The sequence below is a fragment of the Aptenodytes forsteri genome, unplaced genomic scaffold, assembly GCF_000699145.1.
Source record: "Aptenodytes forsteri isolate BGI_AS27 unplaced genomic scaffold, ASM69914v1 Scaffold167, whole genome shotgun sequence".
NCBI lineage: Eukaryota > Metazoa > Chordata > Aves > Sphenisciformes > Spheniscidae > Aptenodytes > Aptenodytes forsteri.
The window spans coordinates 1,208,046-1,224,622 of NW_008795926.1; the positions used below are offsets into that span (position 1 = coordinate 1,208,046).

General features: G+C 37.6%; 1 protein-coding gene across 1 annotated transcript in view; it reads left to right on the forward strand.

The window, feature by feature from the left end:
• Positions 1 to 16,163, forward strand: part of BDP1 (B double prime 1, subunit of RNA polymerase III transcription initiation factor IIIB) — a 51,853-nt gene extending 35,690 nt beyond the window's left edge. Inside the window, exons 29-40 of the mRNA XM_019473593.1 lie at positions 1,249 to 1,332; positions 1,996 to 2,227; positions 3,225 to 3,382; positions 4,037 to 4,178; positions 4,765 to 4,945; positions 6,158 to 6,218; positions 7,781 to 7,970; positions 9,430 to 9,646; positions 10,551 to 10,593; positions 11,712 to 12,006; positions 13,012 to 13,252; positions 13,765 to 16,163. Coding sequence (XP_019329138.1) covers positions 1,249 to 1,332; positions 1,996 to 2,227; positions 3,225 to 3,382; positions 4,037 to 4,178; positions 4,765 to 4,945; positions 6,158 to 6,218; positions 7,781 to 7,970; positions 9,430 to 9,646; positions 10,551 to 10,593; positions 11,712 to 12,006; positions 13,012 to 13,252; positions 13,765 to 13,893 — 1,973 coding nt within the window. The 3' untranslated portion in view covers positions 13,894 to 16,163. The remainder of the gene's footprint in view (positions 1 to 1,248; positions 1,333 to 1,995; positions 2,228 to 3,224; positions 3,383 to 4,036; positions 4,179 to 4,764; positions 4,946 to 6,157; positions 6,219 to 7,780; positions 7,971 to 9,429; positions 9,647 to 10,550; positions 10,594 to 11,711; positions 12,007 to 13,011; positions 13,253 to 13,764) is intronic.
• The last annotated feature ends 414 nt before the right edge of the window (positions 16,164 to 16,577 follow it).

Consider the following 16,577-nt stretch of genomic DNA (forward strand, 5'->3'; position numbering starts at 1 on the left):
TTTCCTCTTGTCCTATTGCTTGTTACTTGGGAGAAGAGACCGACACCCACCTCGCTACAACCTCCTTTCAGGTAGTTGTAGAGAGTGATGAGGTCTCCCCTCAGCCTCCTTTTCTCCAGGCTAAACAACCCCAGTTCCCTCAGCCGCTCCTCATAAGACTTGTTCTCCAGACCCCTCACCAGCCTCGTTGCCCTTCTCTGGACACGCTCCAGCACCTCGATGTCCTTCTTGTAGTGAGGGGCCCAAAACTGAACACAGTATTCGAGGTGCGGCCTCACCAGTGCCGAGTCCAGGGGCACGATCACTTCCCTACTCCTGCTGGCCACACTATTGCTGATACAGGCCAGGATGCCACTGGCCTTGTTGGCCGCCTGGGCACACTGCCAGCTATGTGTAAGATGGCGAGAAATAAAGACAAAAACTAAAACACCTTCCCTTCCCCACCTTCTTAGGCTCAACTTCACACCTTCATTTCCCACTCCTCTGCCTCCTCCCCCCAAGCAGTGCAGGGGGATGGGGAATGGGGGTTGCAGTCAGTTCCTAACACTTCATCTCTGCTGCTTCTTAATCCTCACGCTCTTCCCCTGCTGCAGTGTGGGGTCGTTCCCATGGGATACAGTCCTTCACAAACTGCTCCAGTGTGGGGTCCTTCCTATGTGGTACAGTCCTTCAGGATAAGTCTGCTCCACCATGGGTCTTCTACAGGGTGCAGTTTCTTCAGGGAATATCTACCTGCTCCACCAAGGTCTCCTCCATGGGCTGCAGGGGAATCTGGTCCCACACATGGAGCACCTCCTCCCCCTCCTTCCTTACTGACCTTGGTGTTCGCAGGGTTGTTTCTGACTCTTTTTCCCCTCACTCTTCACTGCTGTGCAACATTTTCCCCTTTTCTTAAATATGTTTCCCAAAGGTGCCGCCATCTTGGCTGACAGGCTCAGCTGTGTCCTGCGGGGGTCAGTTGGAACCAGCTGTGTCCAGGGCAGTCCCCCCTGCTGCCAACACCTTGCCACCTGTAGCCAGTACACCATTAAAGGGAACAATGTTTCTGCTCAGTGTTTTTCCAATAGTTTGAATTTAGTGGATGAGAATTGCTGTCTGTCTACAAGCATCTTGATTCATGAATGGCAACAATTTAAAAAATATACGCTTCACTATATCGATGATAGCGTCAAATGTTTTTTGAATATGAGTAAGTGGATTTCTGGTTAATATCCTTGTGACTTTTAATGTGTGTGAACAACTTTGTAGGAATTAATGATGGAAGCACGGAAGCTGCCATGACTTTACTTGCAATGGGTGATCCTATGTTCCAGTTAAAAACAAGCACTGAAGGTATGATTTGATTTATGGGACAAAGCCTTGCTTGTACTTTCTGTGTCCACCTAAGGGATGCAGCAGTGGCTGCAAAGCTCTTCCACGTGCCACTGCATAGCAGGAGGTCAAGAGTCTTTTATGCTTTTAGTCCTGCTGAATTTTAATGCATAGTGAGACTAAGCAATGCAGGCTGGCTGGCAAAAGTAAGGCCCCTTACTGGATACTGCCAACTACATCACTGTGCTGGAAAGACGTTTCTGAGACCTGTTTTAGGAAGGACATGTTTGAATTAATCTGGTCACATAAATTGGACAAAAGAAAGGAATCAGGCTTAAATGACCATAACTATCAGTGGTCTTTTCAGACCATTAACCTGAAGCATAGCTTTTTCCACCTAACTAGTTACAACCTGAAATTACCTGGTTTTAGTCTACTTTTTGATAGACTTTTATTTAGAATTTATTATCTGCTTTCATTAGTTAAATGTTAGTTTCTGCATTCTTACTATCAAAAGTGTGATCTTAGGACTACATTTACCTGGGATTTGACTTTGCATCTTTGGAGAATGCAGGCTTTGTTAAATGAGGTTTGAAGTTAAACATCTGTAAAATAGCTTTATGTACATGCCAAACCCAAGTCTCTTAAATTCTGCTTTTCTATTCTGTTTATTGTTTTAACCAGAATGGACACACATGTTACCTGCTCAACATGAGTTGGACATGGCCAATAGCCTTGTAACCCATGCCTACTGCAAACAAAATAGAACTCCTAGTCAGTATTTACTTTCTTCAGACACTTCTACCACGGAATTGATCCCTTCTGAGGATGGAAGCAACATTAATGTAGAGGATCAAAGTACTGGCACAAGAATAGGTGTCGAAGAGTATTTTGAGAAAAATGCTACGGATACCAGGTTAAATTACTACTTCATTTTCTTTAGAGAGAGAGATCCTCTGACATGGCTTACTTTTGCTAGGTTCCTTCTGGCATTTTTATTGAATTGCAAGCAGTCTTGCTTTAGCGAAGGTTTCTCAGTTTATGTAATTTGGTATGTAATCTGGAAAACCCCTCTTGTCTCTTTCTTATAACTTTTATGGGATGTTGGTATATAATTTTGGGGATGTAGAACTTGTTCTTCACTGCTAAAGTTAAGTTTACCCTGGTGGGGGAGAAAAGAATATTCAAACTTAGTTGGTATGGATCACTGTTAATTACCAGGTTCATTTTCCCAAAGTACTTTACAGCTAATCAGGCCAAGGCAAATTGCTTAAGTGTCACTGCTGCTGTGGGATATAGATCAAAGTTTTAGAGCAAAGGCATGTCAAGGAACCGGTTGATCTTCTGTGTTTTTTAATGCTTTATGGTTTTTAATTTTGTTCAAGCATTTGTAAATGTTGAAACAGCTTGATGGAACACCTTTTCAGAAAAAATCTGCTAGTGATGATGTTGTATTATTTGAAAGACAATTTAACTTGTTGATGGCTTGAACAAACTATCAGATTGTACTCCTCTGAAAAATTATAATCAAAGATATTTTACTCTTAAGTCCAGTGGTTCTTTTATTATATTATTAACCAGAGCTTACTACCATGTGATCAGTGTTAGATTTCTGATCTTCTCATGTTTTTAAAATATTTCAATTATTCATTTTTTTCTGTAGGTAGGGAACATCCTAGTTTGCAGTATACCTGCCTGTTCCGATTCCCAGATGATCTTTATTTTTTGTTCTGCTAAATAGTCGTCTGTCTCCTCTGCCAGCTGCAGCCTGTATTTCAGCTCTTCATCTCATCTACTCCATCTCTCTTCTCTTCTCTGCACAGTGATCTTTGCTGGAAGTACTAATTTCATCTCACAACTAACTGTCAAAAATCAAGAACTATGCTGATGGCAATTTTCCTTTTTACTTGCAGTGATAGCTCTTTGCCTACGGTGAATAGTACGAGACTGACAAGAGGCAGACTCCTGAAGCCTGAGCCAGACTTTGGAGTATTGAGGTCCAATGAAAACATAATTCAGAAGTCCCTTAATACAAATGTACTTGTGGAACAACTAGAGCAAGTTCAAAGTGGTAAGCTTGTTTCTTATCCTAGGGTTCTGAAAATGGTTTCTTCTGATGGATTCACATCTCTTTATGAAATAAAACTAAGCTGAAAGTAGTCTTCACTTTCTGTTCATGTTCACAGATGATGCATCACTACTGTAACACAGGGCATGTATTTATGGTATAGTTTTATACATAAGTGTACCTTTCAGTATAAAATTAAATGAAATCTGAATAGCAGTTTTTCTGTGCAGGTCTTAAAATTATCTGGAAAGCCCTTAAATTACTGAACTGCCGATTACAGATATACAGTACAATACAGTGCACTTTTTTCTATTATTACTGTTTTCCCTTCTATTAAAACTAGAAGGGGAGATATACAGAACTGTTTTGGTATTCTTAAAGCAGTTACAAAAAAAGGTGGTCTTCAAACTCTTAATTATCTTCATATCACTGGCAAAATGCACAACATACCAAAGGCAAGATGAGATATGTGTATGTCTGACTTATTTAAGACGTGTACATATACAGTAAAATTGTTAATAATTTTGTAGTGTGTTTATATATACACATCTACATATACATACATTTTAATATACAAAAGCTTGTATGTAAAAATGATATATATATGCACATGCACACACACAAAAAATTATTTTAATTTTTATTCTTATACCTTAGAGTCTACAACCCTGAGAGGTACTGCAGAAATGCAGAAGGTGGAACTAGAACAGGTCAGACCAGCTGCAGGTGCTTCTTCAGTTCTTCATGATTTTGCAGTTAGAAGTATGGAACTTTCCAAGCAAGTAGACAAAACTGAGAGGTAGGAAGAATCATCAGTTAATACTGACTTTGTTCCCAAAGTCTCTTAAAATATGCAGCTGAAGTGCATGTGTAGTATGCGTCTGTGATGGAAACAGTGTGCTTACAGATACTGTGTGTGTTTATGCACGTAAGTGTACAGTTTAGACTTTTATTTTTAAGGTTTTTCTCTCTTGCATGTTATCCTACAGCTTTTGGAGGTAAAACATTAACTTATGTTTGCTGTTTCAGAACTTAGTAATCACCTTGCTGCTTAATTGTCTCCCATGAAACTGTGTCTGAAAGGAAATGTTAGAGAGTTGATCAATTTGGAAATGTTAATGAGCTTGTAAGGCTTCCTGCTTGGTCATGCTTTTAGTAGTAAAGTCTCAATTAGTGGTGTTAGGGAGGCTTTTTCCTGAAATACTTTATGTAGACTTGTTCAAAGATTATGCATTTTGTTTAGTAGAATGATGTAGTTTTTAAACAGGTTCCCTGTTTCTCTGTAACTACATAAGCTTCATATTAAATAAATAGTTATACAGAATTTGCCCCATGCACAGGGTATCTTCAGTTGGTTTCAAATTAACTAGATATATACCTTGCAGAACAGAGATGACAGATGCTTGTGGAAATTCAGGAGATTTAAGACCTGTAACTGCATCACCAAAAGCTGAAAAATCTCACCTTGGACTAGAGGATTATCCAAATAAAAGTTCTGTGGATGGACTTCCTGAGCAAATTCCTTGTCCTCCTGAGCACAATATATGCACAATCAACTTTACTCAGGTAAAGAACTTAATTTCATTACAGTCTAGAAGTGCCCAGTTTCTGAAATTCTGTAAAGGAAGAGGTTTTCAGTGCAAATGTACTCACACATTTTAAAGACTTGGTACTTCAGCTGGTGAATGAAACTTTTTTGCAAAGGCATAACCAAACTTAATCTTTCAAACAAACGTAATCTTAGCAAGCCTCAGTTTATAGCGTTTCAGCAGTAAGTGATTAATATATTAGCAAAATTTTGAGCAATTTTAAAGAGTTTTGATGGAAGAAGTTACCTAGGACTCATGTATTCATTCAGTCTGACCTCTAACTGTTATATTTGTTTAAATTAAAACTAAGTTAAAATGTAACTGCGGAACGCAGTGTTTTCATCGTCACCTTCATTTGCTTTGTTTAAAACAAACTTCATCCTTTGCTATACTCTTTCCCATTTATTTCAAAACCCAATGAAGAGTTTTACATGCATATTATCATGGATAAACAGTATACCTTTCACATCCATTTCTTTGCAGTGGTTTATGTATCCCTGTTCTAGTATAAACAAGAAATATCCTATTTCTTCATGAGAGAAAGGTTCATTCTGAGTACCCTCAGGTTTTCTAGTGTTGCCTGAGATCAATGTACATGCAGCTACGGTGGAACAGCTGATGGGTAGTAGCTTGTTTCTGCAGTGCAACCTGTTGGTGTGTCAAGGCTGATCTCATGTTAGAACAAAGTACAAGAATTATTTGGCTTTTACAGGACTGGCAGAGAGTGTAAGAAGAGGCAACTTGCAGTGGAGTATTCCTGTTTTTAGCAAAGGTACATGCCATGAAAGGGAAGGGATAGATGAGTTGCAGAGCTTAGTGTTTTTCTTTAGCACTCGGTGGTTTTGTAATGGTTGGGGGAATTTGTGTTCTTAGTGCCACTGGGCAATTTGTTATGTGAGTCATCTCTGACAGAGTTGTGCTGTAGGAATTATAAATTTATTTTGACAAACCATCAATACAGACAATGAGCTGCATATAAATTTTGTATTGCCCAAGTGTTTCTTGTCCTTGTCAGGCTAATATCCTTCAACCTAGAATAGCTAGAAGTAAAAGCTGACAAAATGCAATAATGATGATGTCATTAGATTTTTTGGCTCTTCAGCATTTGACATGCTTTGTTTCTTTCCTGTTTTCTAGAGTTATTTCTCAGATTTATTAACTTGTTTTATTTCAAATGTGTTATTTCTAGAAGGAAGCTTGTGCTCAGGATTCTCAACAACTATGTGTAAGCAGCACAGAAGAAACTTCAGGTATAATGAGCTAATATTCTAAGTTAGCAAAAGCCCACACTTGTGTATATTGCGGTTACGCAAAGCTGAGTTAAAAAAAATGTTTTCATTGACTTGATCAATCAATCAATTTCATTACCAAAAATAATGACCCACAGCGCAGTGCCATTCCCCTCCCTAGCCTCTCATCATTACATTTCATTAACACAAACTAGACTTGGAAACTTTTTGAATGGCACTTCATTAAGTTTAAGTATCAGTGGAAGGGCAACTTCTTGCTCTCTTCTCCCTGCTGTGAGCTCCTGCTGCTTACCTGGTGCAAAGCTTAGCAGTTGTTAGAGCCCTTTATGAGCCTCTGACTCACTTACCAGTCAAAAATCGAATGTGACAGAGGGAGAGGACCTGTGTAGTTTTCCACTGGCTTAGTGAGCTATAGTGGCTCGTAAAGTTGTCGAGTGAATGCCAGTTGTCAGAGTTGTGTGAGTAGGAGGGGCTGGACTGTGGAAGTGTGGAGCAGGGGAGAAAGGAGAAGAGGGGAAGAAAAAGGAAGAAAACAACCAGACTTCCCTCTTTAGCTGTAGTGAGTCAGCAGATTAACTCCTAACTGATTAGATGTGATGAAAGGTATGAAGGTGATGGCTGCTTTTCCCTAAAACAAATTGAAATGGAGCTGGTTTGGAACCAATACTTGTCTAAGGTATGGGAAAATCACTGCGTCAGAAGCCCAGAATACTTACTTTACATGGAAACTGCAGTCCGAAGTTGTAACTCCAGAGCATGTGCAAAAGACAGGGCTAATACTTCTTCTTAGACATCTGTTGTTACGCTCTGTTGTTGCAAGGATCTTGGGATGGAGCATCTTAAATCATCTTTAATTAAATAAAGAACCAAAGTGAGTTGAGATTGGAGTAACAGCAGCTTTGCATCATCAGGAATGAGAGCTGTCTTAAGTAATGGAGCAGCACTGTTGTTTTCCATCTTTTGAAAACTTTACAAATGTTCTCTCCTTAATTTCATTCTAATGGATGGCAGTTGGCAGTTATCTGTTAATGTCCATCTGTTGACTAAATTATTTATATTTTTCATTTATTAAATTCAAGACTATAATTCTCAGCTCCTCTTCTTCAAGTCCGCAGTGAGGGGGAAAATCCTTGTGTTTACCATCAAAACAGCAGATTCCTGCCATTTAAAGAAGTAACTCTTAATACCTGACAGTTGCAATTAAAGACATAGGGCCATTTGACCACCATTACATAAGTTTAATTAAACTGCAGATTGTTCTTTAATGCAAGAACACCCATTTAAAAAGCTCCATCCCTACTAGGCATTTTTAATACTCTTCATTCTGAATGGTAATCAGGACTCCACTGCAATTAATAGGCTCCAGGGGGAGATGATGTGTATCTCATCTAAGAAGAAAGGAAGCATATTGTCTCAAGAATATCCCCAGTGCCTCTTTCCATGGAGAAATGAGTGCCTAAAATTTAATACTTCAAGCTAGGGAGGGCCTGAAGAGAACAGTGTAATTTCAAACTTGAATAATAGATTTTTGTTATTTCTTTGTTTCTGTGAAAAAATTATAGTAGTGAACGATGATCATAGATGTCCAGAGGAGGAACAGACATTCATTTTAACATTGGTGGAAATCCCAGCTGACTCAAAAGAGTTTGATGCATCTGCTTTGCTGGAACACACTTCAGAACCATTACTACCAGCCCCAATACTTATCAGCCCAATAAATGCAAGTGAAACAAGCATGACTGAAGTGGAGAGGTAAATGCTTTCTTTTTGTGCAAAGTGAAACACTTTTTGTGAACCTTGATTGTTCCCTGAATGTGCATCACAGATTAGAACTTCTCAAAAGAAGAAATGCAAGAGGAAATAATTTTGGCAGACTGGTCAGAGAATTAAGAAAGTGAAAAGGGCTCTAATCAGATTTCGGAAAGATCTCATCAGTGGTTTAAAGTTAGTGTTTTAGTTAGCTGGGATTTTGGTGTCAACCTTAATTGTGATTTATCCTTTAAAGCAAGTCTTTCTTTTTAGTAGAAGTCATTTGTCCAGCCTGAGTCTATTCTGTCGTGGATACTTAAAATGAAAAGTAACTGAAATGAAAAATCTAAACATGTTTGCATTTTTTACAGTACTTTAACAGTTTTGTAAAGTAGCTGTCCGTTAATTGCTCTTCCAAAGTTTTAGTGTAGATGGTCTTCTGGAGAACATGATTAACAGTGGACATAAATTGAGGTATCATTCTCTTGAGTTTGTGCCATGTTCAAAAGGCAGAAGTGCTGAAAAACAAATGAATTATTCAACAGAATAATAGCTGGTTTGCAGTACTGCGATACAAAGGGTTTGAGTTTCTTTTACAAGGAGTACTCCTCAATGCAATATAACAAAATTGTTATTTCAACATTACAGTTGAACTAAATCTCCTGATCAGTTTGGGAGGAAAAAACCCAACATCAAAGGAAAAAGACATTCTGAAGAATAGGAAGTGTTGCAAAGTTGTAAAAAAACCCCTATTACTATGTTAATGTAAGTCATCAGATCATAACTAGAGGTGTGATGCAATTCCACATCATTGTAGAAGACCTTGCCCTGTGACATCAGATGTTAATGTCATTCCTTTAGTTATTGACAGGATAGGTCTTTGAGTGAATTTTGGCTACACAATGAATTTTGGGTACACAATGTAAGAATTCTAACTCCTGTGGAACTACTGATGATAGACAGAATTGCTGACAGGCAGAGTTAGGGTACATCTTCTGTCTCACCGTCCCTTACTGCTTTACCCTATTTCCCTAGTTTCAGCTGCTTCCCTAGATGTCTTGCTGTCTTTTGAGATCATACTGGGGGGGAGGGGTGTGTGGGGAAGGGTCTGGGCACATGGGGATGAAGATTCCGCTGCGCATATAAATAATACTGTATTTTAGGATTTTCTAGGGCAGTTTATCAGTTGTCATATTTTTACATTTTATGAAAATATCACATGGAGTTCAAATAGAACAGCTTCTAAAGTAACTAGATTCAATTATTACTAGAAAAACTCAATTCTCTAACTCAAGATAGCACAGCAAAATGTTTCTTGGTAGTAAATAGTACATTTGAAGTTAATATTGACATTAAGCAAGAAAGAGTATCACCATAGATCCATGTGTAATTTCCATACAAAAATGTTATACAAGGTAAATTTTGGCTTCTTGGTCACAATAATGACTTTATATATAAACAGCATTGGATCCTTGACAACTGCACCTGATGAATTTGCTGCACCTTTAAACAGCAGTATGGAAACCAAACAACTAGAGAGTGCATCAGTAGAGGCCATTCCAAATTTGCAGACAACTCAAAAAAGGTCAGCTGCTGAGCTTGAAGAGAATGATTTTCCTCCTGCCAAGAAAACTCTGTCTACTGTTGTAGTGGAAGGTAACTTGGAAACCACTTACAAGGTGAGATGGTAATTTGGTAAGTGCGTGTTTATGCATAGTGTAGATGCATAACACGTAATGGAGCATTTTAATTATGTTTATTGTTTAACGGTGTCACTTGCTTAAAAATGTACTGCCTGTACAACTTAAAGGGAAAATCAACACCCATAGATTGCTTTTTATTTTGAACTTTATGACAGTTTTTGGGCTGTTGATTTAGTATTAATTTTTTTGAGAATCTGTAGGCTCTCAGGGTTTTTTTATTAGGCTTCCTAATAGGCAGACTGGTGATGTGTTTTGTTTGGTTTATTCACGACAGCCTTTCCAACAATGACATTGCAGGAGGGGAAACTCTGGATGTATATTGGATGACTGGCAGACTGTCTAGGTTCACTGAATGATGTTATGATTCCTCATGGTGTCTGTTACATGAAGAAGTTGTTAGATACGTTCCTACCATTTTTTAACATAGCGGGTATTAGTTTAAAAGAACAAGCTGCAAATAAAATGGCCAGCATGTTTCCAGCTTCCCTCTGTGCTTTTAGAATATGACCAAGCTTGTCACAGTGACTACCATTCATTTTTGTGAGTAGGCTAATATTGTGTAGTGTGTCTGGGTGAGGGAATGGGTGATAATTCCCCACGTGATTCAGAAAGCTTTTCTAGGAAGGACTGAATAACAATCCTCTTCCTTCTTTGACCTCTCATCTTGACATCCTTGTCTTGAGTCATTTGTCATAAGAACACCTTGAAAAGCCTGCTCAGGAAATGAGTTAAGTGATGAAGATGTAGTCTTCTGTATCACTCCTGTTCTTAGAACTGTACACTGGTATGAACTGCATGAGATGACTTTAGCAACTTTCATTGTCTCTTCTATATTGAAAGAAATAGAGAAATAACTTCTTTTTTTCTTTTTTAAATACAGGGTTATTCAGTTAAATCCACAAATGCTCTAGTGATAGCTTCTGGTAGGTAAACTTAAACTCGTAAAACAAAGTATAATAAATGTGAATGCATACTACATCACAGTTTAATACTGGTTGTTGTTGTGCTTAAATAGTCCTGTCTGATGCTATCTCACATAAAAGTAGAAAAAAATTTTCCCGGTAATACCCTAATAGCACCATTCCATGTTTTCTGCTATAAACTAGATGTGTTGGATTACATAACTGGCTGTTAATTTAATAGTGGTTCTAAAAACATTGCTGTAGATAGTCTGTTTGTGAATTTGGGAGGTTTTTTGGACTAAACATGGTATCTTCTCTTAAGCAAATATTTCCACCTGTTGGAGAGCACTAATAACCAAAGGTATTAACTGGTATTTTAACCATACTATGCCAAAATAACTTATTTTTATATTATTTTGTATTTGTCTTTTAAAAAAAAATATGCACAATGTAATTGTTTGAAAGCTTAATCTGCGTCTGAAGAATTAGAGGGAAAGCAGAACTGCTGACAATGCAATCTTCAGTGATCTGAGCCTGTGAAGGGTTTGGAGAACTACTTTTTGGCCCTGAAAAAGATTTTTAAAGGGAAATTAAACAGCTAGATGACTTGACTAAGTTCTGTGGTGTGCTGTGGGCAGCAGTGTGCTGTAAAACCACACTTCTACCAGCTTTCCCCCATAAATCTTTAAGATCTTACAGCCTTTAAAAGTAGACCGTGAACTTTTAATTCTTAGTGGTGACTTCAAAAAAAAAAAAAAAAAAGGACAAAAAAAAGAACAAAAATTTAGCCCTTCTCTTGTAATGGTGCGAGCCATCTTAACGTCACATGCATCTTTTGGGCTGTTGTGTTATCACTGAAGTTACATAACTGAAGTCCTTGAATGACTCTCAACTCCTGGAATCCTTTTCAAAAAACAGAGGCTTCAGCAAAGGAAAAAGTACTTACCACTTACCTGGTGTCTGAGTCTGTGTCACCACTGGCTGAGAGCAGCCAGCCTGAGACTTTGGAGAACAAAAATTTAGCCCTTCTCTTGTAATGGTGCGAGCCATCTTAACGTCACATGCATCTTTTGGGCTGTTGTGTTATCACTGAAGTTACATAACTGAAGTCCTTGAATGACTCTCAACTCCTTTTACAGGGAATCCTTTTCAAAAAACAGAGGCTTCAGCAAAGGAAAAAGTACTTACCTCTGTGTTGGTGTCTGAGTCTGTGTCACCACTGGCTGAGAGCAGCCAGCCTGAGACTTTGGAGAACTTCGGGAAAGCACCACTTGAGAATTCAGCATCCAAACAGGAAGAGGAGGTGATGTCCAGATTAACCTCTAACAGAAAAGCAGAAATAAGCGGACAAGGAAAGCAGGGGGATGTGCATGAATCTGGACAGTTAGAACTTTCTGGAAGCCCAGCATCATCTTCAAAAACTCCATTACTCAGGTATTTACGCAATAATGTTTTGTCAACCTTTTCTGTAAAAAAGACCTTGTTTCCATATTGAGGTTTTTATATCCTTTTTCCACTTACAAGAAGGGCAGTACCATCGTTTGTGATCTAAATGGCTAAGGGTTACAGTATCTATACTCCTCAGCAAATTAGAAAGGATCAAACTGTCTGCTTCGAAATTTGAATTATTTTATTCATTAAATGAGCAGATTGACCAAGGGACACTACTGACGTATAGTATGTCTATTTAGACGCTGACAGATGCCTCATGAGGCAGACATCCATTGGCTATGATATGGATTTAAGATAATTGTTGTTTTCCTTAGCTCAGTCTAATGTTGTGATACATACACTCATCCACTTGTTTTGATTTTTGTCCTCCTGCCAATAAGATTTGTTACTGGTATAGTACTGAGCACACTGGATTTTTAGGACTACTTAAGATGTGTCATTTCCCCAGAGGAGTTTCAATCTTGACAGGTCAGAGGATATTCCTCTTATCTATCCATCTGACTGTGGATTTTTTTTTTAATATTCCTTTCTATAATGTTTAAGTGTTTGAGTTCCTGCTCTCTATTGCTCTTGTGCTCGCTGATTTTGATTGTGGTGCTCCACTAGTCTCTTCTGATCCTGTCGTTTATTCTTTCATTTTGCTTGTGTGAGTACCAAAACTGGTACTGATTCCTCTTGGAATCTCTTTCTGAGGATCTGGTAGCTTGTTACAGGGCTCTGGTTTAGTAGAGGTTTTTTACAGGTTCCTGTTCTCAGGGTTGGAGATTGTCAAGAGTCTCTGTAACTCTTCAAAAAACTCTTGTGCCAGAGTATTCAGTAACACAAAAGCCTTTCTCAGAATGACTTTTTGGGTTTTTTGTCTTGGAATTTTCATAGATCTCGGACATGTGTGTTTCCTGTGTAATGAATTGAACTCCTGTAATACTATTTACATCTTCCTTTTATGGAGCAATCCTATGACATCCTGACTGTATTTGTTTTGAACAGGGGTGGACGAAAACCATTGGGATTTTTATCTTTAATTTGCAAAAAAAGTAGTTCTGAATCTGCAGAAGATACCAAAGGGAATAGCGGGAAGATCCAAAAACCTCGGATTGTGACTGCAAAGCGAAGTCTAAAAAAACCCACTCCATCCACTAAGGATGATAGGGAATCTTGTTCCCTTCCCTCTACAAGCACATCATCATTTGTGGAGTATGAGAATGTAGCTGCTGATGCTGCAGTTACGGTATGTGTTTACTTTTGAATGCCCTTGCATTTTTGAGATGTGAAGAACAGTGAATTAGTTGTTTCAGGAGTGGGTAAGTGGGTATGTAGTGTTCATGCTTTGAGAGAGATACCTGCTCCAGTGAATAAATCCTGACTTGTACATGTCTAGGAAACTTATAAGGGAACTAAGTTGTTTTTTCTCTGCACATATATCTACTTGTTTGCCATTTTCAGTAAACTCTGAATTTTTTGTCTAGAGCTTCTAATTTAGATAGGAAGTTAAGTGCATATATATATATATACACACACATATATATATGCACACACACTTACACACAAACAGATTAAGACTGTTAAGAGCAGCCTTTTCTTTTTCTACTAGGTTCCAAGTAACAAGCCATGTGAGAAGCCACCCCTTTGTGATAGGAAGTTGTGCATATATATATATATACACACACATATATATATGCACACACACTTACACACAAACAGATTAAGACTGTTAAGAGCAGCCTTTTCTTTTTCTACTAGGTTCCAAGTAACAAGCCATGTGAGAAGCCACCCCTTTGTGCTAAAGATCAAGAAAAGGAAGAAGAGCCAACCAGAATCTCTGAGTATTTTTTCAGTGACATATTTATGGAAGTGGATGATTCAGAATAGCAAATTGGCTTTATAAAAACCTGGGATCTGATAGTATAATGCAACAAGACAAGAATATTTTTAAAAAGTTCTGATTTGTTCTAATGTTCATTATGCCACACTTACTGTCAGCCAAGCTGTTGTTAATAAATTCCATAAAGATGAAATGGATTCCTTCTGAAGTGACCTGGATACTTTTAAAATGTTGACATCTAAACCACTACATTGATGTCATTGGACCAGACCAGCGGCTTCTCACTTATAGTTTCATTTGTTTAGACGCCAATAACGGGTCCATGACTATCTTCCAGAAAAGTGCAATGAAAAAATGCTTAATCTTGTTACAAATATCACTTTGAATTTTAATGCTAAAGCTTGTGGTACTGGTTATACAAGTTCTTTACTTCTTTTTGTGAAGTATGTTATGTTAGTGTGTTAGAAGGAGGAATGAACCTTTTATGCATAGTGTAATCTCTGTAGATCAGGATGCAAATACTGGAAGTAGTGTAGTAAATACATATGTCAAGCACTGCAGGTATTTTTATTAGCATCTCCAAATGGCATATTTTTGTAAGAGTTTTTAATTACATAAATTAAAAGATCCTAACCTGAAAAGCCAAATGGGTTTAGTTCCTTAAAAATGTGTTGAGAACAACCAGAAAAACACAATTTACTAAAAGATGCTACACAATGTTAATCTTTGCAACTGTCCTATTGGAGTGGGAGGAAGAGGTTAATGTTTACTAGCATAAATGCTAATTTCCTTCTAAATTTGAAAATAAGGGGATAGATACCATTTCTTTTCCTTGGTTTTATGTGTAGGTGTTTGTATCTCTGCTGACTTCCTTGGTTTCCCTTGTGCAAAGTAGCACAAAGATTGGATTTAAACCATGACTATACAATGTGGTTGCTTTGAGGATTTGCTACTTTGAAGCAGTTGAATTTGAATGGTTTTCCTCATGTTGCATGTCTACTTATACTGTAACTCGCTATGAAATGCTGGTGTAGCTTTAGATTTTGGTCTAACTTTTTACTTGCCTCATCAAGAAGATTGTCTTGATGAGGTAACAAGGTTCATGCAGTCTCAAAGTCAGGTGGTTGTTGAAAGATTCAATATTTATTCTGAAACTGCTTATTACACAAAAATGAGTGTATAGATTTAAGTAGTCTAAATTTTTCTCCTGTTACTTAATACCAGCAGGTACTTTTGCAAAACAAATGATTTATTATGAAAGTGCAACTGATGTTTAAATGGTATTGTTATGCTCTCAAGAAATCTGTCTTCAGCTTCAGACTGGATAATCATTTACTGGCAAATATTTTCATATAAGTATCTAATTAATTTTGAAGTACTTGAAGTTTGAGCATGTTTGCCTCCTCAGAAGTTATTGGCAAAGCTTCTGAAGGAGCCTTTAAAATTTTGTCAACAAGGAAAAATACACAGAAAAGCTACTGTTACTGCAGATTGCTATGTTATCAGGTCTCTGTCAATCAAATGTTGCTAGCAGCAGTATCTTCTTGAGGTGATGGAAAAGGGACTAACAGTCCCAGTGTAAAGTAACTTACTTGAAAGCATACTGTCAACATCCCTCCCCCCCCCCCCCCAAAAAAAAAAAAAAAAAAAAACACCACCCACACATCTTCTGTTCAGTATCTTGTGCTCTGCCTAATCCATTTAACTTGAAATGTTTATCTAAATATTGTCTTACTGTAAACATTATGAAATAGATTAATCTATACATAAAGCTCCATGTATTGTATATCTTATAGATATTATTTTAGGTATGCAAGTGTTTAGTTCTTGATACATGTGGCATGTTTAAATCACTTGCACTGATAGAGCCTAAAAATAAGATTTGTGGGGAGTTGCTATAAAATAATTGCCCTAAGTACTTTCTGAGGTGATAACCATTCTACATTTAGTTGTGTACATTTTAGCTTGCATTCATATTACAAGGAAAAAAAAAAACCACAACTATTTCATTACTAAGATTTAAGGTGCCTTATCTACCTTGTTAATTGGGGCTACTCATTTTTTTCCCTTGCAGTAAGTCACATGCACTTTGTTAGAGGATTTTTTTTTTAAGAACAAATTTAATTTGAATAGTGATAAGACAACTTTGTGTTCTGTGTATGAAAGTTTTATAATGGTGAAGGATGTAAGAAAAGATCAATGAAATCTCAATGCCTATTAGTTTAGCATTTTTACAAAGATGTGGCATAAGACTGCTTTGCTTAGAGTTGTATGACTCCCTGTATCATCATATGTAAGCTTTCTGTTTCAAAGAAAGTAGTCGTATTCTGTATGTAAATTATGTGAATAAATTATTTTATATTATCAGTGTTTCCATTTCTTAGAATATCAGTTGCATTTTTTACGTGCTCATAGGTATAGTAAGTTAACAAAAGCGTGGGCTAAATGAATGGCTAAAGTATTGGCTGCAACACTGGGATGCATACAGGCCTGCTTCTATGGTGGCAAGAGACTGAGTACACCTGTTTGTGTGGTTCTGTTTTTGTTTTAGAATAGAGCTTAATTTACTTGGTATCTGGCTTCCCCGTGCCATCTCTCTGTAAATAAAAAAATACAGCCTTGTTCAAAATAAAATGAATGCTGGAAAACGGCAAAGCTTTCCAACGAGGAAGCAACTCAAGCAAAGAGGTTAGGATTTAAAAAAGATCTGCAACTGTTACTGTCGCAGTTC